The sequence below is a fragment of the Sipha flava genome, unplaced genomic scaffold (genome assembly GCF_003268045.1).
Source record: "Sipha flava isolate LNK unplaced genomic scaffold, YSA_version1 42_pilon_pilon, whole genome shotgun sequence".
Taxonomy (NCBI): Eukaryota; Metazoa; Arthropoda; class Insecta; order Hemiptera; family Aphididae; genus Sipha; species Sipha flava.
In genome coordinates, this window is record NW_020273159.1 from 603241 (window position 1) to 627243 (window position 24003).

General features: G+C 26.4%; 4 protein-coding genes across 5 annotated transcripts; 2 read left to right on the top strand and 2 right to left on the bottom strand.

Moving 5' to 3' along the window:
• Nucleotides 1-341: 341 nt before the first annotated feature.
• Nucleotides 342-7340, bottom strand: LOC112689080 (cyclin-dependent kinase 11B). 2 transcript variants are annotated; one of them, XM_025562589.1, is made up of 12 exons: nt 6999-7340; nt 6754-6912; nt 5618-5735; nt 5479-5537; nt 4744-4924; nt 4057-4285; nt 2443-2688; nt 1838-2024; nt 1475-1764; nt 1171-1400; nt 753-1024; nt 342-688 (listed from the first exon to the last, which is right to left on the bottom strand). In XM_025562589.1, exons 2-12 carry the CDS (start codon nt 6777-6779, stop codon nt 421-423), a joined length of 2106 nt encoding a protein of 701 aa, XP_025418374.1. In that variant the 5' UTR covers nt 6780-6912; nt 6999-7340; the 3' UTR covers nt 342-420. The 2 variants fall into 2 exon arrangements, with proteins under 2 accessions (XP_025418374.1, XP_025418375.1); XM_025562590.1 differs by having other exon boundaries at nt 6754-6857; nt 6939-7340.
• Nucleotides 7341-7511: 171 nt separating this feature from the next.
• LOC112689081 (cyclin-dependent kinase 12-like) lies at nt 7512-10317 on the top strand. The gene is made up of 3 exons (XM_025562591.1): nt 7512-7647; nt 8493-9621; nt 9685-10317. Exons 2-3 carry the CDS (start codon nt 8748-8750, stop codon nt 10128-10130), a joined length of 1320 nt encoding a protein of 439 aa, XP_025418376.1. The 5' UTR covers nt 7512-7647; nt 8493-8747; the 3' UTR covers nt 10131-10317.
• Nucleotides 10054-14541, top strand: LOC112689082. The gene is made up of 5 exons (XM_025562593.1): nt 10054-10146; nt 10359-10562; nt 11230-11452; nt 11536-11656; nt 14224-14541. The coding sequence occupies exons 2-5, from the start codon at nt 10429-10431 to the stop codon at nt 14358-14360; spliced, it is 615 nt and encodes a 204-aa protein (XP_025418378.1). The 5' UTR covers nt 10054-10146; nt 10359-10428; the 3' UTR covers nt 14361-14541.
• Nucleotides 14542-16691: 2150 nt separating this feature from the next.
• LOC112689106 (craniofacial development protein 2-like) lies at nt 16692-17264 on the bottom strand. Its single transcript, XM_025562629.1, has one exon. The coding sequence runs from the start codon at nt 17262-17264 to the stop codon at nt 16692-16694; it is 573 nt and encodes a 190-aa protein (XP_025418414.1).
• Nucleotides 17265-24003: the final 6739 nt, after the last annotated feature.

Below are 24003 nucleotides of genomic sequence, written 5' to 3' on the forward strand. Positions count from 1 at the left end.
AAAGATTAAAACATTTGGAAGTGAAAGATTTAAGTAACTAATCTCAAATAGTTGAGTGCATGTGAAGGAGAAATAATTATTATATTACATATTCAAATTGACTTAAAAAAATGTCAATATAATCTTATTCACAAGCTTTTTTTATTACATAATATATATATATAATATTCTGTGGTTTTTGATCCACAGTTTATAAAAAATACAAATATATTTACAAATTAATAAGTATCATATAATGTCAAAATAATAAACATTTTAATATTTATTAAAAACATAATATTTTAAAATTAATTTCTAAAACTAATAACTTTAATTTTTAAGAAAATAAAGTTATGAATAATGATAAAAATAAATTGTATACATGTTAAACAGATATACTTTTGACAATGTTAAACAATTAAATAATTTACAAAAGTAACATTAAAATTTAAGACTAAACGCTGGTACCGTAGGAGCTCTAGGCAAATTATTACCAATATGAAATCCTTCATCTTCCTTAAGCTGCTTGTAATCTCTACCACCAGATGGTGGTTTTGGGCTAGCAGCTGCTTTTCTTGTACCACCTTCACTCTTGGCTGGCCACGTAGGAAACATTGCCGGATCTATAGCTAATGGTAATTCAGAGAAGTATTTATGTTTAAGAGCATCTTCAGCTGTGACACGTGTACTTGGATTGTATGTAAGCATTCTAACACGTAAAAAAAAAAAAAAATAATTAAAAAAATTAAAATATAGCTCAAAAACTAACTCACTTCCTAAGTAGTTCATAGCCAATGTCTGTTAAAAGACCTTCTTTAGTAAACCTTCCTTTAAAATTAGCTGGAGGACAATCAGGCAATGATGCTTTAGTTACTAATGCCAAATTTGAATATCCTGGCCAGATTTTTTCATTTGGTGTACCAAATGTAGTAAAAATTTTTTTCAACTGATCATACTCAGATTTGCCTGTGAATAATGGTTCCATCAAAAGAAATTCGGCAAATATGCATCCTACAGACCAAATATCAATTGGTGTAGAATATTCCTAGAATATAAATTTTACAAATTAATATTTTTTTTAAATTTTAAAAAAAAAAGAATATAATCCATCATAAATATTTAATTTATAATAATTTATAATATTTAATTATAATACATAAAACTGACTTTAATAATTGCTATTCTACTAACCTTAGCACCTAATAAAAGTTCTGGTGAACGATACCACAATGTTACAACGACTGGTGTATAAGCTTTTAATGGAGAACCATATTCCCGTGCTAAACCAAAATCACCAACCTTTAAAACACCTTTATGACTCAAAAGTAAATTGGATGTCTTTAAATCTCTATGTAAGATCCAATTGTCATGTAAATGATCTACAGCCATAAGAAGTTGTTGCATTAAACATTTTACTTCAGCTATAAAAAAAAAAAAAAAAAAAACTATACATTTTTCTAATTTTTATTAATGCCAAGACTATATAATATCTTACCAGCTGTAAATGATTGCTTTTTTTGCCTCATTGTTTCCATTAGTGATTTCATATCATGTTCAACATAATCCATAACTATAAATATTTTATCCATATTACTACCAACAACAATTTCTCTTACTGTTACAATATTGGGATGCTGAGATTTTAAAAGAGTGCTTATTTCTCTCAATGACGTAATAGGGAATCCTTCTTTTTCTTTTTCCATTTTCAATCGTTTCAAAGCCACGATTTCATCAGTTTGCTTTTCTTTGGCTCGGTAAACCACACCATATGTTCCTTCTTCAATTCTAAAAAATTGTAAACAATTTAAGTATTTGAAATAATGTTCATGACTTTTACAAATAAGTTATTGGTAAAAACCTATTTAAGCACTGAAATTCTTCAACACTTCGACATCCTTGTAATGCTGGTAGATACTCTTTAGGTAGCAATGGAGGAGATGAATTTTTTTCTAATGTTATGTCCATTTGAATTTCAGTATCTACTTCTGGTGATTTTGATTCTTCTTTAATAGAGTTACTGCTACTGGATTTATCATCAGATTTTTCTAAAAAATAAATATGAACATATTTTATTATTATTGTATAAATTAAGTCAATACAAAATCAAAAATAAATAAAATTGGTTTTTTTTCTTATCTGGCTGTATAAACTCTAAAATTCAAATATTTTTTTTTAAAAAATTATGTGTTTTTATGAATAGAATATTGAGGTATAGTTAACACTTAAAATTAATAATAAAAAGTTAAGCTTAAAATTAATTTAAAATAAAGTAACTAGTATAAATATGTATATAAAGATTCTATTGAGTAACAAAAAACTAGTCAATCTAAATAATTTTATAAATAAATTTGTTTTTTAGTTATAAAAATTATATAACTTTTAAATAAATCCAAAATTCAAAAAAATTAACCATATATAAAATCTCTAACTTGTATCATACTAGTTATATATAAAAATTTATACCACTGGATTGTGAACTTTTTGAAGATGAGGATGTTGAACCAGAACTATCAGTGTCATCACCAGAATCTTGTCCAGATTCTTCAGATGCTTCGCCTTCAGATTTATTTTGATCAATTGGTGGAGTTAATGAGTTTTCTTCAGTCTTAATTTTGTTATTTTCTTCTTCTAGAGGTTCATTTTCATGTTCTGAATCAGATGAAGATGAATCATTTGATAATACGACCAAATCAGGAACCATATCGGGTCCTAAAACAAAATGGCTCTTAAAATCATGTTATTTTAAAAACTAAATAAACATTATAACTATTTAATGAATTGTTGGATTTAGTCAAAGCTAGGAAATAAAGATTCTAAGACATTATACAAATAAACAAACTATGATTTTTTTTTTTGATTTTTTTTATGCATTTTATAAGTTTTAACAATTATAATAAATGTAAAACATTTAAATAAAATCCAATAAATATACACAAAGCTATAAAAATGTATTAATTATGCAAGTCATCTAACTTTAGTTAATATATATTGATTTCTAATATTAATTTATTTTTTAACTTTATGTTAATTTAATTGCATTTTAAATACATTTTATAGCATCTAAATTTAAAATTTATATTGCATACTTCTAGGCTACACATCATAATACAATAAATAAATATCTAACTTGAAAGGTAATGTAGGGACCCACTTCATGCCATTATAATAAACAAAATAAAAAACTCTACATTGAATTGTATAATTAAATAGATATAAGTGTAAAAGTCAAAAATATAAATCTACCTTGTTCCACTGTCATTTCTTAATTTAATAAAAAAAAAAAAAAAAGTATATTAACATATATCATAATTAAGGTGATATTTTAACAAACACTTAATTATTTAATAATATATTTCTAAGAAAATGATTTGTATATTACTTATTTAATTTCAAAAGGTATTAAACAATATATTATATTTTTTAAATAAAAATTAAAAACTAGATATTTACTTTTAATGGTACATATTTTAATTCATTATTTTGATAATAAAAATCAGCTAATAAAAAATTTATGTTATTTAAAACTATTCAAAAATGAAATAAGCATAGTAGTGAATCAATATTCTAACAAATCCCTCTTCTCCCTCCTCCACAACATTTAAAATAACTTATAAATGTATATCTAATAATTTGTTTGATATTTGATTTTTATTAATGAACATTTAAAGAATTTTTTTTTTATAACAAAATTTAGTAGTGATGATTTTAAATAAAAATATAAATAAACCAAAATAATAAATCTTATTGAATCTTAAAAAGAAATTATCAGGTTCTTCTTCTAGACAAAAAAAGAGTCTTCCAAATTTCTGTTATAGCTAATTTCCCAATTACATAATTAAATTAGAAAGAACAGACTTAAGTAAAAATATTTAGATAAATTACAAAGATAAAATTGTGGTTATGTATTCCTTTTTATTTTTTATATGTTAACAAGAATCTATATTTATTTAAACAATGATTAATAACAATTATTACAATAAATTTTAAATTCCCTATTTATAAATATTTAAATAGTTATATTATATATATCATGTTATAGTTTAGTAAGAGTAACTATTTAAATAATTAAAACCTTACGAGGTCGATCCAACATTTTGTAGTATTGTTCAATATATTGATCTCTTTCCCTATGAGATCTTCGGCTATCTCGTTCTTCTTCTTCTCGTTTTCTTAATTTTGCATGAGAGCTATCTCTAGATTCATTATCTGCTATATCTTTCTTTGTATGATGTTTGTACTCCGTAGTACGATACTTTTCTTCTTTTTCCAATTTTTTTTTTTGTAACAGATTTCTTAAATCATTTTCCTTTAAAAATTAAAAAACATATATATTAATCAGTGGGGGATCCATGGAAAGGACTAACCCCCCTTAAATCAGGAAAAATATATATTAAAAATCAATCATTTTCATTATCAATCACTGACTGCAATGTTATAAAAAATATTCCAAGAGAAAACATTTTCACCCCCCCCTCCCAAAAAAAAAAGAAAAAAATCCTGGATCTGCCAATGATATTAATTAAAAAAAGCCAAATCCAATGATAAAAAATAAAATTTATATTAGCATATAAATATTAAAATCTTTTACTTTTAAATGTCAATATACACACACATATATATATATAGATAAGTAATAAATAAATATGAAAACAATAACTTCAATTAAGAATTTTATTTTTTTGTCAACAACGAAAACATACACTGAAGGGTCGAATTTCAAAAATATTACTTATACGTTTTTTAAATAATTATATGGAACAATACCTTAAGCATATCATCTCTATGTGGTTTTTCATGTTTAGAATGTTTTTCATGACTATAACTACTTCTTTTTTTATAACGATCCCATTCACCATTTTCACTTCTATCTATATTTCTTGAATCTACCTTATAATAATCATCTTCTTTTTTTGATCTCTTGTTTCTCAAAGCAAGTTCATCATCTCTATGAAAAATAATTATATGATTTTATTAGTACTAATTTAATAACCATATACTATATTATATAATAAACAATTTTATGCTACTAATTTATGAACTAAATTTATTTGTATTTTCAATGATATTTCATGAATTATTTTATAATTTTATATATGTATAAAATATATTTATCAATTATGATGGAATCATAGAAACACAAAAATTTTTCGTTTGAGAAAATATAAAAATGTACATTTTACATTGACATAAAAACTATGTATATAATTTATATAAGAAAATATAATGTACATTATAATATACATATTATTACATAATATACACATAAGAAAATTTAATGTACATTACTGATTGTAACCTAAAACATAAATATCAAATACTATAATAATTAAATAATCTTATGTTTAAAAAGTATAATGCTATAGGTTATTTCCCAATACATTTCATATGAACCAATAATAAAAATGGCTGTAAACTATAAATATAGAATTCATGTGCCCAATAAATTTAAACATTATGTAAGAGTTGTTTAAATAAATAATTATAAAATATAACCATTACCGAGAATGTCTATGCTTTCGTTTTTCAAGATGTCTAGAATGGTGTTTTTTTGCTGGATCCTTCACATTAAAATAAATCGCATTAATATAAAAAATCTTATATTTTTTGAACACGGAATAAAAAATTAAAATATTATTACTTTAGAATGTTTATGATGACTTGCTTCTTTATGTCTTGACTTGTGCACTCTTGCTTGTGGTGGTTTAATTGTTAATGTATGATCCAATGTAGTATCTTCTTCATCACTTACACCATTACTAAAATGTTTTAAATCATATTATTAATAACAAAAAAATAAAATTTTAAAGTTTAATGCAAAATGGATTATTTATTTTTACATTCTTTTAGCATGCAGTTTATCCTCTCGGGTTTTAACTTCACCGACAACTCTACACGAATAAAATAGTTAGAAAATATATTAGCAAGTCACAATATTTAAATGATTATATGTATTGTGTTAATAATAAATATACATCAATACATTATTTTGTAGTTAAATATATATTTTTATTAATTTTAATTTAAAAATAGGCTATGAAATAAAAATATTCTGTTTTATATAATAAATAATAATTCATATTGGGGAAGTGTCATGACCATGTGGGATAAGGCAACTATATGTAAATATACAGCTGATGATTCAAATCCAGCCTTTAACATTTTTGGTCTCTGGGTGGTATAAGATTGACTGAAGAGTATAAACTGCCTTTCCCCTCTTTATAATCCAAATAATGGTATAAAAATAATCATTTTAAAGAGAAAAATAGTCTAGTTAATTAAATCTCATTAAAGAAAAAAAAAATCATATTTTCAACTTAAAAAAGAATTAAATTTTCTAATTTGTAAATATATGATTTAAAGCTTAATTTTAATATTGATAATAATATTTTACTCTTATCTATTATAATATGTATATAATCCAATGAAATTATAGAATATAAAATATAAATTAAATCTTTTTTAAGATGTTATGATAATTTCATTTTAAATGAATACAGAGATTTTAGTTAATGAAAGCAAATACAATAAGGTATTTAATATTTCATACAATTTTATCAAACACACCAGAATTATATTTAATTGTAGATATTATATTTCTATATTGGGTTTACTAATATTGAGCAACTTAGTTGAACAAAATCGTTTAGCATTGGAACGAAAATATGGTTGGGTCCTAATATGATTATTGTGTAATTATTCATATTTTAGACGAATCGATGCACAATTACAATAGTAAAAACGTTGAAATAAAAAATATAATAGCCAAAACCATACCTGCTGGACTGCGAATTCGTATCCATCTTTCAAGGTGATTGAAATATCCGAACGTTGTTCGGAAAAAACGATATTGCTTCTATCTTCTATCGCAAGCCCGGTCACTTAGCAAACAGTAATAACGCTTATTGTTTTCGTTCGAAACGTTAGTTGTAGATACTAGATAAGAAGGTAATATGAATTACTTCGCAATGGCCATTAGCATTTGTGACAGTGCGGTCCGCAAAGGATTCGAAAAAATTTACCCAACAGCGAATCGATCGCGAAAAAGAACGCAATTACACCGAACGATATTATCTTCCGTCAACAACATTTTGTTCAACTGTACTGTCTTATTCTACAAATACTTATTTAGAGCGCGGAACTAATGTTTTTAGGAAAAAACTAAAATACAGTAAATTAACTTAAGTTGCACGTAAACCATGATCAAAAAAAAAACATAATAAGATACAATTTACAGATACATTTCCATGATATTATGGAAAATCATTGTAGGTTTAACGTTGATTTATATTTCTTATTGAGTTTAGCGGTAGTGCGTTACTTCAGAAGTAACTTGTTATAAAATACTGCTATGCAATGATTTTTAGTTACGGCAACCACGGTTTGGTTAGTTGAGTATAAAGTTCTTAAAAACCATGATGATTGATAACACGAAATTGTAGTTTTCTTATCAATTTCAGAATTTTCCAGATCACTTTTTACTCGAACTTTTGTTATGTATATATATATATATATATATATACATATATATATATATATATATATACATATGTATATAGTTAAACTAATCGCATAGGTATCGTTCATTAAGTTTTTTTCCATAATTCTATTTATTAATTGCGATCAGAACTGTTCATTAGCATCCGTACATTATTAACTCATTACTAACAAGTAAGTAAAATCATAATTAGTTTCTGTTAATTACTATTTTTAAAAAGTACATAGCAATTAATTGGTAATTGACTAAGGTATTTAATAATCGGTTTGTTGACGTAAGTTATAATTTGGACGTGGTGAACGAACTGCTTTCTACTTAATATTAGTATCCCTTGCAAATATTCTTAATCATCACAATGTCTTCATGAACTTTTTTTTATTTTTCAATATTTTTTTTTTTCCACTAATACTTAAATAGTAATTTAATAAGTAGATACCATTACGGTTTTTGACCACTAAAGAAATCAAAAACTCTTTAAAAGTAAATTTCAGTAATTTAAAATTATTTCAATACAAATAAATTTTTTTTTTATGCAGATACTGATGACTAAATTTTGAAACATTAATCCATTATTTACTTGTTTTGCTTATTTTTACATAAATTCAATTTTTTAATAAGTATTTAAATATTGTTTTTTACTTCCATTTTATGAAAATAGTGTAATATTTATTGCCAACTATTCAAGTATTATTTAATACATTTACAAGACGAATGAAAATGTTCAATTTAATTAAAATTTGTCAAATTACTTTAAGTAAATTAGTTTCTTAGTTATGGTAGTTAATAATACATTAAAGTTTTAGTTGTTTGATTAACTTATATCAAAGTTTAAAAAAACTTGCTATTGGATAATTAATTCTTGAATGTAAAATATATTCTATTTTAATAGATATTATTTTATATTATTTTTTGTATTCCTTTACCAAGTCTTTGCCAATTATTTATGTATTCAACTGAGCGTTTATTATTTTTTTTTTTTTTAAACAAACAAAACAAAATATTGTGAACAATTTTGCAGGATTACACACATCAAATGAATTTTAAATATTTGATATGCCATCGGAATTTATTACGGGACAAACAGTAGAATTGTCTACAATAAAGTATTCTCAAGTTAATCAACGTTTCTGGTTTACTTCTAAGTCGATGGAAGACATTCTATATCATCTGCGACACAATATCGTCAATCATAATAGTTCCTTGACAATATTACTTCATCAAACCTTAACAAATAGAATAACTAGTCATATCATTAATATATTTTTCAAAACAGATGGAAACGGAAAATGGTATCGAAAATATACCATTGCCAAGCGAAATACCATTAATCAGACCGCCAAACAACATAGAGAATACTACACTAGTTGAAAATCATGATTCGTTTTTATCTGATTGTCTTCCAAAAAATATTATTTTAACTGACATTATTCATACATTTAGACAACGAGCAAAAAGTCCTATTTTAAAAAGACCTATTGTTTTAAATTCTTCAAAATCATTCTCTGATGTTAATATTACTAGAACTGGTCTTCGTAATGTTAACCTATATGAAATTGTTTCCCAAATTGGTGAAGGTTCATATGGTCAAGTGTACAAAGCCAAAGAAAAAAAAACTAATACTTTTGTGGCACTAAAAAAAGTGAGATTAGAGCATGAATCTGAAGGATTTCCAATTACTGCAATTAGAGAAATAAAAATTTTAAGACAACTAAATCATAAAAATGTAGTTAGCTTAAGAGAAGTTGTTACTGATAAAGAAGATACTTTAGAATTCAAAAAAGGTGGTGGCTCCTTTTATCTTGTATTTGAATACATGGATCATGATTTAACTGGTTTAATAGAATCAGGTATGGTAGATTTTACTGTAAAGGATAATGCCATCATAATGCGTCAACTACTAGAGGGTTTAAATTATTGTCACAAACAAAATTTCATACACAGAGATATAAAATGCAGTAATATTTTACTCAACAATAGAGGTGAACTAAAACTTGCTGATTTAGGACTTGCACGGCTATTTGATAATGAGCAAGTTCGTTTATATACAAATAAAGTAGTTACCTTACGATACAGACCACCGGAGCTACTACTTGGAGAAGAGAGATATGGTCCATCTGTTGACATTTGGTCTTGTGGGTGTATTTTAGGTAAGTTATATTTATAATATACCAAAACAATTATATTAATTAAAGCTTAATTTATTATTACAGGAGAACTTTTTGTAAAAAAAAACATGTTTCATGGTAAAGATGAATTTGATCAACTAGAGTTAATATCACAACTCTGTGGTAGTCCTTGCCCAGCTAACTGGCCGGATGTAATTAAATTACCTTATTGGAAATTTATTAGTCAAAAAAAACTGCATAATCGAAAACTTGCTGATCAATATGAATTTATTGGTAGTGATGCTTTAAATCTTTTGGACAAAATGTTAACTCTTGATCCCTGTAAGCGAATAACTGCCGAAGATGCATTAAAATGTTCATGGCTCATGAACATAGATAATAAAATGTGTATTTCATTGCCAACATGGCAAGATTGTCATGAACTGTGGAGTAGAAAACGAAAAGGACGATCAACAACTTCCAGGAATAATTCTTCTCTCCGTTCCACGAAGAAGGATCGCAATCAATCAGAGAACAAAACTCGAACTTAAATTGTTAATACATATTGTAATTTGACGAATTTTAATTATTTCATTCAGGGGTAAAATTCCTAAAAATAAAATATTAAAAAATTATATTAGGAAATTTGTTGAACATTATTTATGTATCTTGGAACCTTACCAGATGTTTCATTTTGATATGATATTTTCATTGTATTATATAATATTATTCTATGGAGTCAATGTATTATTATTCATTTTGAGTTGTTTTATTTTCAGATAGGAATTGTTGTTTCAAAACCAAATATATATTTATATACACATATTAAATAGCAATCATCCATAAACAATGATATCTAACCTATTAAGCATTACCACTATTATTTTGAGTGTAATCATGAAGGCTCCACAAATTATTCGGATTTACAATCAAAAGCAAACAGGCGGTATCAATTTAACTTCTTTACTCCTGGATGTAATCAAGTAAATTTATAAGCTTGTATAGTAATACATTTATAAATAAGGATGCATTTAAATGAATAGCTATTCATAAAAAAATGAAATTTACAAATTTGAATAATTAAAACTGGTCGATTTTTCTGATTTTACAAATATAATTGAATTTTATCTTATAAATATCTCAAAATGAAAAAAATATATATATTGTTTATACATTAAAGTTAAATGTTGATTAATCATTCAAATTAGTTTACATGCTAAAGATTTTTCTTTGAAAAAGGAATTAAGTGGTTTGTAAATATTTAAACCACAATATAAATAATTTATTTTGTGTTTCAAGATTTATGTTATTTAATAACTTATAAGTAATTAAAAATGTAAATCACAGCCTAGAAAACATAAGGTACTGTTTTACATTGAAAATTTTACAAATTTTGAACACATTAGTGTTTCGGAAATGAATATTGAATAATTTTAATAATGAAATGAAAGTAAAGTTTTATATTAAAAATATTTATTTTTCGAAATGCCTTTTACTAATATTTTAAATATGATTTAATTTCTTGTTAGATCTCTATTAATTAAACTTATGTTTAATTTAGTTGGGAATTTATTTCTGATGCATTTTGAACTACTCTTTATTAATATTTTTTACTTATTAATAATTTTATGTGTGTTATACATTTTTCAGTTTAAGTACAACAACTTGTTACAATTATATTAATAATTATTCACTGATGTCGTACATGGAGTATCCAATAATACTTTTTCAACAGTATATTCTCATTGGCACTGTTTTATTTTACAATAAATATTTAAACGTCAAAGTTTTAATATTAAGTGCAATGTATATTGGGCTATACTCTGCATTTATTTTTGAACTCTTACCTTCCACTATACTTACTATTTTAATAGTATGTTCATTTTATTTTTTTTAATTTTAAATTGTAACTAATGGTTCAACATTTTTAAATTTAATGAATTTAAATTTTTTTAGCCATTGGGTACTCCAATATCATTATCCAGTAAATGTTTACAATTGTACACTATAGTGAAATTTAAAAATGCTGATAGTATAAGCTTGACTACTTGGTCTATTTCAGCATATACAAATGGAGGTAAAATTATTTTTGTATTTAAATCTTAAAATTAAATTGTTCGAAAATGGTTTTGAAAAATTCTGGACTACCCGTTTTTGTTCTCTGAATACAATATAATAATTATTTTATTATTATTAATTATTATCATTAAAAAATATCCCTCATTTAAAGTTAATTAAACTAAGATATTAAAATTTACATCTTTATTAAACTATATGGCTACTTGGTAAATAGTTAACCAATTTCATAATATGGAAATGGCTTTTTTCTTACTTTTTCATGAAATATTAATACCAAATTTAACATTTTCTATTTTTTATTTTTTTCTAATTCACTTTGGGTATAACACGAGATATTTTATATTACTCATAATTATAGTTATCTAATTATTTTTGTAAGTTTAATAAAATTATCTTTTGTTAAATAAAAAACTGTAAGAAGGTATAATGAAGCAGTGGCGCACAGAAGACTTGACAAGGGTGTTGAAAGTATATATTTCTAGGCAGTGGCATACATGCAATCTTGCTCTGGGAGGGGTTTTACAAAAAAAATCGTTATCTTTTTTTTTTTTGCACAGATAAATAAGATAAATAACTGCTTTAAATAGATATTATTTTATACAACTTTTTTACCAATTTACAGTTTACTTTTATATTACAGTAAATTAATAGCTATTGGATTATAAAAACAGCATAGTTAACAATACTTTTCAAACACCTATCAATATAATTATTTAATTATCATAATATTGGTATAGTTGTATATTTTAAGTTCAAAGTGTAATAATGAAACTACGAATATACTACACGTCATCAATAATAAAACAATTTTCCTTTTTTTTTTTTGGGCTCTGAGGGGGGGGATTTGAACCCGGACCCCACCCCGTATTTACGCCACTGTTATAAGGTACCCACCCATCCCCACCAATAAAATCTGAGTTTAGGCATAGTATAACTATTATTTTTAAATGTTTTTGGTTTTTTCTTACTAACAAATATACTAAAAAAAAATGTTTTAAATAAACCTAATGTCAGGTTATTAATTATTTTTCAATTTTCTGGGTATTAATTTATAAGTTTGTGTAGCATAATTTTTGGGATTGAGTCCTACTACTAATTCTCATATGACGCTTTAGTTCTAGGGTAAACAATAATTAGTATGTTGATTTGGATAGCTGAAAAATTGGTTACTATTAAATTAAACACATATTTATACAAGTTTACATAGATCTAGCCATCCATCAATTCTCTGAGGGGTGTCAATCGTCACCCCTGACCATCCCTGTGTGCGCCATTGTAATGAAGTATATTATTTATTTAAGCAAGGTTAGATTATAATATATCTAAAAAATATATTTAAATACTAACTGTACATATTTGTTTGCTATATTTATTCCAGAGGAATTTACATAATTTTAATCTTCCTTTGTTTTTTTTCTTTTTTTATAAATTAAATTTTTATTCCTAATCACAGTTAACATATCATATTTTTAGGTTATTAAATAATTATGTCTTTTCTTAGCTCCTCTATTAAAAAACGACTATGCTTTAATAAAATTTAAAAATAAGTAAGTAATGGTTTTACCAGGTTGTCTGAATACATTTTTTCCATTTAACTTGTCCATTTTTTATAAAAATTCACTTTCAGCATTAAAATGTTCCATATATAATAAAATAGTAAAGGGCTGTTTCATTTAAAGTGAATTAAAATGGACAATATGATGTGAATCATACAGAAACTATACATTTGATTATTGAAAATCAGGGTATTAGTTGCCAAACTGCTAATAGGTATGATATATGAAAACTAATAGAATCTTCTAATTTCAGATAGTGAAGTAATTGTATAGATATAATTGTTTTAATATTTGCTGATGAAATCAATACAGGACTATATTGACTATTAGTATTAAATATCTTGTATGATATCTGAAGTGATGACTATATTGTGAAAAAATAACAAAAAGTTATGACTGAGTGTCCATTAAAATTAAAAAATGTGTAAAAGCAGTTTCCATGTCATGAAATTATCAATATTTCTTTGTGACTATGACATATATATGTATATGTGCATAACTTGGGCAATGTTTATGGGGGGGGGGCAACTTTGTTTTATGTTGATATACTTTATACTTTAAGAATAGATATACTTAATCTACATCACAATATGTTGTGATAGCAAATGCCATTGAATTTATATTAAAGAAAGGGTTATATTTTTAAAAATATTGATAATAAAGGTAAGAAACTAACAAAAATGTGTAAAGCATATACTCCATAAAAATACATTATGGAGAAATGGTTTTTTATTGTAATATATATTTTGAATGTTAAGAGATAATAATTTTTCTATTAAGTATAAAACATTTTTTTATTTAATTTTTGTTTGTATATAATGTAATTTATGAAAGCACCTAAAAGTTTAGACATAATATATCATAATTATTTTATAAACTTGCTTACCTAATATTAATATTTTTTAAAATCTCAGTTTTATATAAACCATTAGTAGATAAAATAAATATTTTCTATTTTAATAATTATTCCTACCCTTTAATTTAATTAATTATTATGTTATTTTTACAGCAAGAATATATACAATATTGATGGATTCAGTCGACAAAATGTTGCTTACAAATTTCTGCCTCAATGCTACATTAAGTACTAGTATACTATTAACAAGTATATATTACAAACAAACTTCAACCAAACGTACTTTATAAGAATATTGTTACACATTAATTATCAGTTTTTCCTTATATTTTTAATACTAACATATTCCCTAAAATCAGATTTAATATTTAAACATTTTTCTATACTTGAATATATAATAATTAAAAACTCATTAGATGTATCAAATTAACACCTACTACAAAATAACTTACAAAAAAAATAATCATTTTTAATTTTTCAAAGTGATCAAAATTAAGAATTAAAATTTTTATTCTCATATTGTTTATTAATAAAAATTTCTAAAACTATTAAACCTACTTAATCTATCGTTAGTTGCTTTATGATAAAAATTACCATACTTTATTTACATCTTTAATATATTATTTATATTTTATATTTCAGTCATTGATACTCAAATAATTTTAGTCAATAATATACAATCTATATCATTATTAAAAAGTATAATGAATGTCAATTATTGAAGTATAAAATTTTAATGTTTTATTAAATATCTTAAAAAAGTACAGGTCATTTGAACTATAAAGCGACTAACGCTATATTAAAGTATTGCAAAACTATAAAGTGTAGGTATTTTAAATTATAATCATTTATATCATTTTTTTTATTAAGATAATGTGTAATTAGTGGCCAAATAAATATATTTTTGTTGCAAACTTGCTGTTATGGAGCCATAATGACACCTAAATAAAAATGTAAATTTTTAATTTTATATTTAGTTTTGGATAGTGTAAAAATGTATACAAATTATAACTTCTAGATATATTTATAGTTAAAGTTTTTTCTATTTTTATTTTTGTAAATGTTTAAAAGGTACTAACATGAAATCTTTATTAAGTTATATAATATTTATAAATATTTTGCAAAATTATAGTTTATTGATTTAAAATAAATTTTTTGCATTTTAATTTTGTACTGTCAACATTTTAATATCAACTACAACAATAATTATTGTAGAATGTAGGTTAACGAATACAATTTAGCAGTTAGGAAATCTTATGATTTTTATAGGGTAAGTTTAGTGGTAAACGGAAAAAAGTCCCCCGTTGTAGTGTAAATAAAACGATATTTCTACTATACTTGTTATTTTATTTATAAAATAAATTGGCTGGTTAAAAAATCTTTTTTGTAAATAGTAAATGACAATTTATTGATAAGCTATAGTTTGATAGTTGAATGAAGATTTGATCTATCGTGGAGCGGTTTTGCCTGAAACTGGCTTGATAGTCTCCTATAATCTCTTCTGCCCAAGGTTTGATTCTGTCAAGTATACAATAAGATAAAATTTTATACTTTACATTAAACTGGGCAATCCCTCTATAATTGTTGCATATTTGTTTGTCTCCTTTCTTTATGGATGGGATAGATTAAGGCTGTTTACCATTCCTTAGGTATATCTTCTTTTTGCCATTTGTGGTGGATATATTTAATAAGATTATCCGCTCCTGTTTTAAGTAGCTCTCCGGTTATCCCATCTTCACCGGGCAACTTGTGGTTTATTAGGGTTTTTATTTATTTCGCAATTTCCTCTACCGTAGGTTCAAGATAATCTACCCTATTCGGTTCTTTATTCACAAAGAGGAATGGATTAGTGGGTTCTCTACAGTTCAGCAACTACTCGAAGTATTGAGCCCATTCCTCGACTATGTCATCTCTATTCGTTAACAAAATATCATTTTCGTTTCTTAAAAACATTTCTTTCGGTTTAAAATCCTTGTTTTTGGGCTCTTGAGCTGATCTTCTTATGTAGGTCTCTTGTCTTATGATTTTTATGGTCCTGATCCGCACTTCTTACTATGTCTTTGATAAATTTTCGCTTCTCGCATCTTATGATTTTGCTTGCTTCTTTTAGTCTTGTTTTATATCTAGAGAACTATTCTTCATTTTTAATATCCTTTAACTAAACTTCCCACGCTTGCTTCCTGCGTTGTAGGGCATTCGCATATCTGGTTAAACCACAGATTCCTCATAAATCGTCGTAACCCCACTGTTTTTTTCTCATTTTGCGGATCACATTTTTTATAGTTAACCATAAGCTTTCGATATCATCATTCCCGTAATCTATATGTTCATCATTAATCTCGTTTAATATATTCTTACGGAAGTTTTCACAAATTTTGGGGTCACATAGTTTTTGTATATCAAAAAGTTCCGTTTTTTCTTCCTTTCTCTTTTTTGCTTTCTTCAGTTTCACTTTAAGTCGCTCTACAACTAGGAAATAGTTAGATCCACATTCCGCACCGCGGAAGGTCCTTACATATAGTACACTATTGCTGAATCTCGCATTCACCAATACATGATCAATTTGGTTAACTGCCATATGAGGACCTCAAGGTACCTTTATGTATATTCTTATGTGGAAATTATGTACTTTTTATTTTTAAACCCCTAACTGTAGCTAATTCGATTAGCTTGAATCCATTGTTATTTGATAGCTGATGTAAACTATTCGATCTGGTAGCTGTTTTGAAGCACTCTTCTTTATTAATTTTTGTATTAAAATCACCTAGTAAGACTAATGCAATATCTAGGAATTCCAACAGTGAATATAATTCCTCCTTTTTTATCATCACTTTTATCTTCAGACGATGCATGTGCATTGACAAATGCAATTTTGAAGAATTTTCCCTCCATTTTGAGAATAGTCTGGAATTCACTATTTTGAAATCTTTAATTACGGGCACTACATTTTTTTTAACGATAAAGCCGGTGCTTCCTTGTCTGCAATTGTCGCATTGACCGAAAAATATCGCGTTCCCTATTTCTGTAGAACCTTGTCCGCTCCATCTTATTTCTTGTATAGCTAAAGTCTCTAACCTATACTTATTAAATTCTTTAACTAATGTTAAGGCTCCTGGCTGATATAAAGTTCGTATATTCCATGTTCCAAAATGTAGAGCCAATTTCCAGTTTTCCAGTCTTGATTCCATGACCATCCCAAGGCGAAATATTGCATGTCTGAACAATGGTTTTTTACGATAGTGGGTTGTTGGCCCACTGATCAACCCCCAACCTGGAGAGCTAGGCCACTCCAATCACCTCAGACCAAAGTTGGGCTATTGCAGCTATTATTGTGTGGACGGTTATTTTGGTTTTGTGTTGTGCGTCGTATGCCAGTGAGAATAAATATTTATTATTTCATACAAATAAAGCTATAAAACTATTTTAGTTAGTTAAGTACATTTTTCTTTGACGAAAATGGACTGAGATAGCAAATTATGTTTTAAATTAATCGAAGATTATCAGAATATTCAGATGACATACGAGTGAAATTTTAAAAATGCAAAATATTTTCATCAACTGCATATCATCAGAGTCGACTCCAGTAATGGAGACTTTAATAAATTACTAATACCATAGTTTTGATTTCTTGATATTAATAGATAAATATTTCTAATAATTCTAGAAAACAAAATAATGTCAAATAGTACCTATGTTACAAACTCATAAACATATAGAATTAATTATTAAAAATTCAAATCATATTTTTTTTTTTATGAACTACACAACATTTAAATAAGAATTGCACATTTTAATTTAGAACAGCACATTATATGCACAACTATACATTAACGCAAGCTCTATCATAAAGTAGATATTCTATATCAAATAGATCATATTATTGATATTTTTGCAAATTTTAAAAATAAACTTGAATTTGTGTTGTAAAAATTGCTGTTTTTTTTTTTTGTTATAAGATTTTTTAAAATTATAACTTGGCCCCCTCCCCCTAACCAAGGCTTTGGAGCCGCCCCTGCATATAATTTAGCAAATTTAGTCCTCTATCTGTATTGTTCTTATACATTTTTGAAATCCACTAGCGGCGATCACGTCGAGTCATTTTTTTTTTTTTTAATCAACTTATGCATTAATATAAAAGCTGCAGCATACACTTGAAGCTAACCATTCATTATTTATTACAACTTTAAACTATTGTTAAATTAAATTAATTAAAGACACTTTAATTTAACTTTTAATGTAATTCAACATAGGTATGTACTTCACTCAATATAAATTTAAAAAATTATCGGCTACTGAAAAACAATTGATAGTAGGAAAGCTGGAATAAAAGCGAACGGGTAAATATTGTTCGACGCATGGTATGCGTCGCACATTTTGTACACACGAACAAACAAAATTCATACGAATGCTCACGCATGCTAACATGTTCGCAATGTGCGACGCACAAAAATGCTCTCGTGTGTACATACCATAAGAAAATAAACAAAAATTGATATCCGTGACCAAATTGACAAATTATTGAATTTATTATCATATTATAATGATAGACTAGTAATTTACATTCATAATTATTTACACAATACATTTTTTAAATAAATCAATGTATTATATTCAAAAAAAATTACGAGCCATGGGGAGGAGGGTGAATGCTCCCTTCGCCCCCCCTTAAAATACGCTCATGGTACACTTATACAATATACAAGAAATGCAAAAGTATAATTCGATGGAATGTTAAAAAAAATCATCAATGCAATGTACAGTAATATTAATTACCGATTTAAACGAGAGCATTGTCATGCTGCTAATAAATGCTCCATAGGAGCCATGAAAACCAAACAAATTATTAAGGAATGTTCAATTCAGACTTGCAAAGATTTGTATTTGATTTGAAAAAAAATGTTTGCTCAAGCCATACAAAATATAGGTACCAAAAGACATATTAATTGAATTACCATCCGAAGAGTCGATAAAAAGAAGTATTCATAATCAAAGAAGCAGTGTAAACACGATAAAACCAAATAGTTTACAAGAATTAATTAATGAAGATAATTTTCATCATCAAGACGAGTGAAGGTTTAGGACAAGGGTGGCCGACTCCAAATAGTTGGGAAAAAAGGCGAAGGAAATTATTAGACACGTTGTGGGAATGAACGATTTGTATTGAAAAATAATGGTCCTGAGTTAAGTGGACGGGTTATAATATTTGCGTTAAATAGTTCATTAGAACAGTTAGTGAATGCCGATACCTGGTTTATTGATGGAAACTTTGGTTTAGCGTCCGAACATTTCTTACAGCTATACGTCATTCGAATCCAAGTAAATAACATTTTTACTATGCTAGTATTACGCTTACTTAAGCAAAAAATGCACTTATGAAGAAATATTCTACATAATTTTAAATGAATGTAATAATCGTGAATTATATCTAGATCAATTATACGTCAATGTTGACTTTTAAATCGTATTTCACAAAGCTGCCAAAACAGTTTTTTTTTTTGTTTTTTGGTGTGACTTTCTTATCGAAGACTTTTTTATCAATAACTTTTTTCCGAGACTTTTTTTTCCTAATGTCTATATACTTTATATTCTATAATATATATTATAATATATACTAAGTGTTCTTGAAATGGTCGAGGAAACTAGTATACGCATTCACTCTGGAGTGGCCAAATGAATCTTTTGACATTTTTTTTCTATCATCAAAACCTGAGTATTATATAATTATCTTTAGAACATTATTTTGATTCTAAAAATTAATACTTGTGAGATATTTCTTACAAATTTCTCACGTGAATCGATATGTGACATCGATTTTGGTCTTGTCACGTGTTTTTCACGTTTGATTCGCGAGGATCAAAATATGTGACATAGATTTGTATGAAAAATGTTACAAGTGTTCATTTTTAAATTCGAAATAATGTTCTAAAGATAATTAGGTAAAACACAGGTTTTGAAGAAAAATAAATTTCAAAAGATTTTTCATTTGGCCACTTCAGAGAGTTCATGTATACTAGTTACCTCAACCCAGTGTCGGATTAAATATTTGTGAGCCCTACAAAATTATTTTTTACATACATCTTTAACATTACTGTCCAATAATTAAAATAAACAGTTTTAACAATAATCAACTATTATTAATAAATAAAATCATGTTTATTACATTTTTGTGTTTACAAGAAAAATTAATTTATTATTATTATTATTATATTATTTCTATTTTTCAAAATAATTGTATTATTATTACTTTATATAACACCTACAACTTAATATATATTATATTTTTTAATGAATTTTGTCCCTTAAATTCGTAAATAAAGTACAGGTATTATTAAATAAAAAAAAAATATAGTTTTCTGTTTTCACAGGGCACCTAAATGATTGAGGCCCTAAAGCGGGGGATTAATCCGCCTAATGGGTAATCCGGCACTGCCTCAACCATTTAAGGAACACCCTGTATAGTATAATATTATATTAGATATTTATGTTTTCATGAAGTTACGAAAAAGATGCAGGTGAGATACCATGGTATATGATGCTTGCTATGATATAGTTTTGGTATGAGAAAATCTGGAGGAAATTAATAATAGGTTGAATGAGTGGAGGTTTAAGGTAGTCTTTGAAGGAAAGGGATTGAGAATTAATAGAAATAAACAGAGTATATAAAGTATGACTTTGAAGGAAGATACCAAAATATTGAGGATATGAGGAGCAATAAAAATTATGTGATAGGTGAAGTTAAGAATTTACTGCAATGTTTTTTTTTTTATGTGACACTATTTTGAGTAAAGTATGCTGTATGTCATGTATAATATGAAATATTTATGGGGGGGGGTAAATCTTGGTCCGGGTGGCTAAGTCCCTAGTTGCGCCTATGTTCGTAGAGTTGGACGATTGATAGAAGAATAGAACAGAGTATGTGCATTTTATAAGGAATTTTCACTGGACGACAAAAAATGTTTTTCTCAAAATAGTCAATGTATAATACTATAATGCGATTATAGTATTACACGTTTATTTCGCATTATTTCGCCCAATCTTTTAAAATACTGTCGACAAAGTATAATCACTGGGTGACATTTGTGTCGCCTAGTTAACTAATTAAAAAATGCGCTGGTATGAGTTATATGAGGAAATAAGAGTGCTTAGATGGATGAGTGGAGTAACAAGAGAAGAAAAAATAAGGAACGAATATGTGAGAACTAGGTAGTATTAGTGTAGCGTCGATAGAGGGTTGGAACCCGATTGAGCACAAATAAAATTAAACAATAGAAATCCAAAATTTAACACGATTGAGCATAGAAATACGTACAACGTTGCCGCCCCACACAACAAAATAATAATTTAAAAAAATATTGAAATATTTACAAGAATTATTTTATAATAATCAACGTTTTAAATTGGTATCCCTAAATAATTATTTCCCACTTTTAATAAATATTTTAGAATGTTTATTTTTTAAATATTCATTGTAAGCCATTATAGTTGCATTAGTTTTTGCATTCCAATAAAACTCATATTTTTATGACAGTCAGTTTCAATTGACCGAATTTTCGTCATCATTTCATCTTGAATTTCTTGTAAAACCATAATTTCCAAGTATATGTGTAGGTGAGACTTGTAGAATTGTGAATTGTAAGTTCTATGAAAACGTTCAACCGCATTTGTTGTTCTAAAATAAAATACATTTCATTGAAATTAAATTAACATTTTTTTTGTATTAATAATTACGATACTTCAAGGTTATTTTGAGAATAGAATCGTTGTTTATCTATAATAATTAAAAATACAATTAATATATGATTATTTGATTTGAAATTATTTTGTACTTACCTTTTGCCACCGTGATTGGCCTAAATGAAATCGACAAGCTATTAATTGTACATTTTCAAAAACTTCATACGTGGCTTGGTGGGCAGTCTTTTCAAAGTCAACGTGTAATTTTTTTAATATGAACTGACTTCCTGTATATTTTATACATACGTCTTTTTGGAATATCCACATTTTTTTTTTTTATATATACATTTATATTGATTTTTCGAATAAAAAAAAATAAACCAACGGCAAATAATAACTATTTTTATATCCATGAATAGTATATAGTTATACAAAATATTTGGGTACGTAATTAAATGTACCATCGTAAAAAAATTAATACAATCATGTTTAATCATAAATTGTAGGTTGAAATCACAAGTAAGACAAAAAACTATTGCTTGCAGGAATATGTATGAATGGTTGCCCATGAAACTTAAAATCTTCTTGAGTTTTCATTAAATTCAACTGTAAAAAAAACGTCTTCCGATGACTTTGGCAATTCGGGAAATATTTTCCGTCGTCTATCATACATAGCCTTACGAACTGTTTTTAAATCTTTATGAACAATTAAGACAGTTCTAAATTATTTAAAATTTCGTATCTGATCAATTTTAAAGGTTGAGTTGACAGTGACTCTTTAGCACGTCTTTTACAATTTTCACATAATACTTGCCTTTCTAATTTACTATGTGAATTTCCTACATGATTATGTTGTCCACTTGATTTAATAACAACATTTTTATCTGGCCCAGAATAAATCATAGCTGTACAGTTATTTTTCGTGCATCGCCATTTTAATAACTCGCCTTTTTTATGAATCCAATAAATCTATACTTAAAAGCTCCAACATTGACTAATTCTTTTCCTCGCTCTGATACAATAACTTTTATTTCATTATTTTCCATCGCGTTCGACGAATATAAATAAAGTAAACATTTTTAAAATAAAACGGTGTAACGACGAACAACCACTAACACCTGATAGTATTGAGTCTAAGTTACTACAGCTAACAATACAAAAGCAAATACAATACAATACAAAATATTTTGTGTAGATAACAAATAATATCTAATTTAACAGATAATCGTAATTGCCAATGCATGTACCTATTTTGATTTTACGATTATGTCGTTTCCTAAACAACTCTTATATTATTTATCGATTTTCCTTAGACTCGTGCCGCTTTTCAAGAGATGGGAAACCACAAATGAAAATAATCACCATGCAGCATGCTCTACGATTAAATACCTCTCATACGACTTATAAAGCACAACGATTACGCATACGAATATTTCAAAAGACGCTTGTAGCCCGGTTGTAGTCGGATAGGAAAACTGGCAACATTGCATTCGTTTGACTGTGCTCAATTGGGCTATTAAATATTATGGACCATGCTCAATAGAGTTGTTTCAAAATAGTGACCGTGCTCAATCGGGTTTCAACGCGATAGAGGACAATATGAAAAAAGGTAGACTGAGATGGTTTGGGCATGTGATGAGTCGATAGGAAACAAAAGTAGTAAGAGTTGTTATGAAAATGAACGTTGAAGGGAAAAGAAGATAAGAAGGACCAAAAAAGAGATGGTCGAATACAATTGAAAATTGTATGAGGGCTATTGGTGTGTGCGTAGTCTACGCAGCATAGGGGATATAGAAAATCGAGACGAGTGGAAGTTTAAGATAAGAGTGGCCGACTCCAAATATTTGAGAGAAAGACGAATGAGAAGAAGATATTTCTGTTTAACTATTTCATGTATACATAAAATTATGTCATTAATTTATGTACTATTAGCATACCTACACATTCTACCGCAAGTAATTTTATGCATTTCGGTTAATTTTAAAATGCATTTATTTTTTAATTTTTTTTGTTTACTGTTATATTAATCCTTGCGATTTTTCGCTTAAAGAAATCTCATAAATTGGTTCACCAAAAGTTTGTGTCTCTCTATTTATTTTGCGGATTAATATTATTCACAATTTCGGACAGGTCCATATTGAGGTCTGGTGGCGCCCCTGGCGAATCACTGTATTTGCCCCTTCCCCCAATGGGAAAGTTGAATTTTTGTATAAAAAAAATCATTTGAGATATAAATGAGACATACATCATATATAAAAA

Coding starts and splice junctions, on each gene's coding strand:
- LOC112689080 (XM_025562589.1), bottom strand. CDS start 6,779: ATGGATACGAATTCGCAGTCCAGCAG. Junction 5,736..6,753: donor ACGAATTCGCAGTCCAGCAG/GTATGGTTTTGG, acceptor AAAACATTTTAG/TAATGGTGTAAGTGATGAAG. Junction 4,925..5,478: donor CGAAAGCATAGACATTCTCG/GTAATGGTTATA, acceptor TATTTTTCATAG/AGATGATGAACTTGCTTTGA.
- LOC112689081 (XM_025562591.1), top strand. CDS start 8,748: ATGGAAACGGAAAATGGTATCGAAAATATACCATTGCCAAGCGAAATA. Junction 9,622..9,684: donor GTCTTGTGGGTGTATTTTAG/GTAAGTTATATT, acceptor TTATTATTACAG/GAGAACTTTTTGTAAAAAAA.
- LOC112689082 (XM_025562593.1), top strand. CDS start 10,429: ATGATATCTAACCTATTAAGCATTACCACTATTATTTTGAGTGTAATC. Junction 10,563..11,229: donor TTACTCCTGGATGTAATCAA/GTAAATTTATAA, acceptor TACATTTTTCAG/TTTAAGTACAACAACTTGTT. Junction 11,657..14,223: donor TTCAGCATATACAAATGGAG/GTAAAATTATTT, acceptor TTATTTTTACAG/CAAGAATATATACAATATTG.
- LOC112689106 (XM_025562629.1), bottom strand. CDS start 17,264: ATGGTCATGGAATCAAGACTGGAAAACTGGAAATTGGCTCTACATTTT.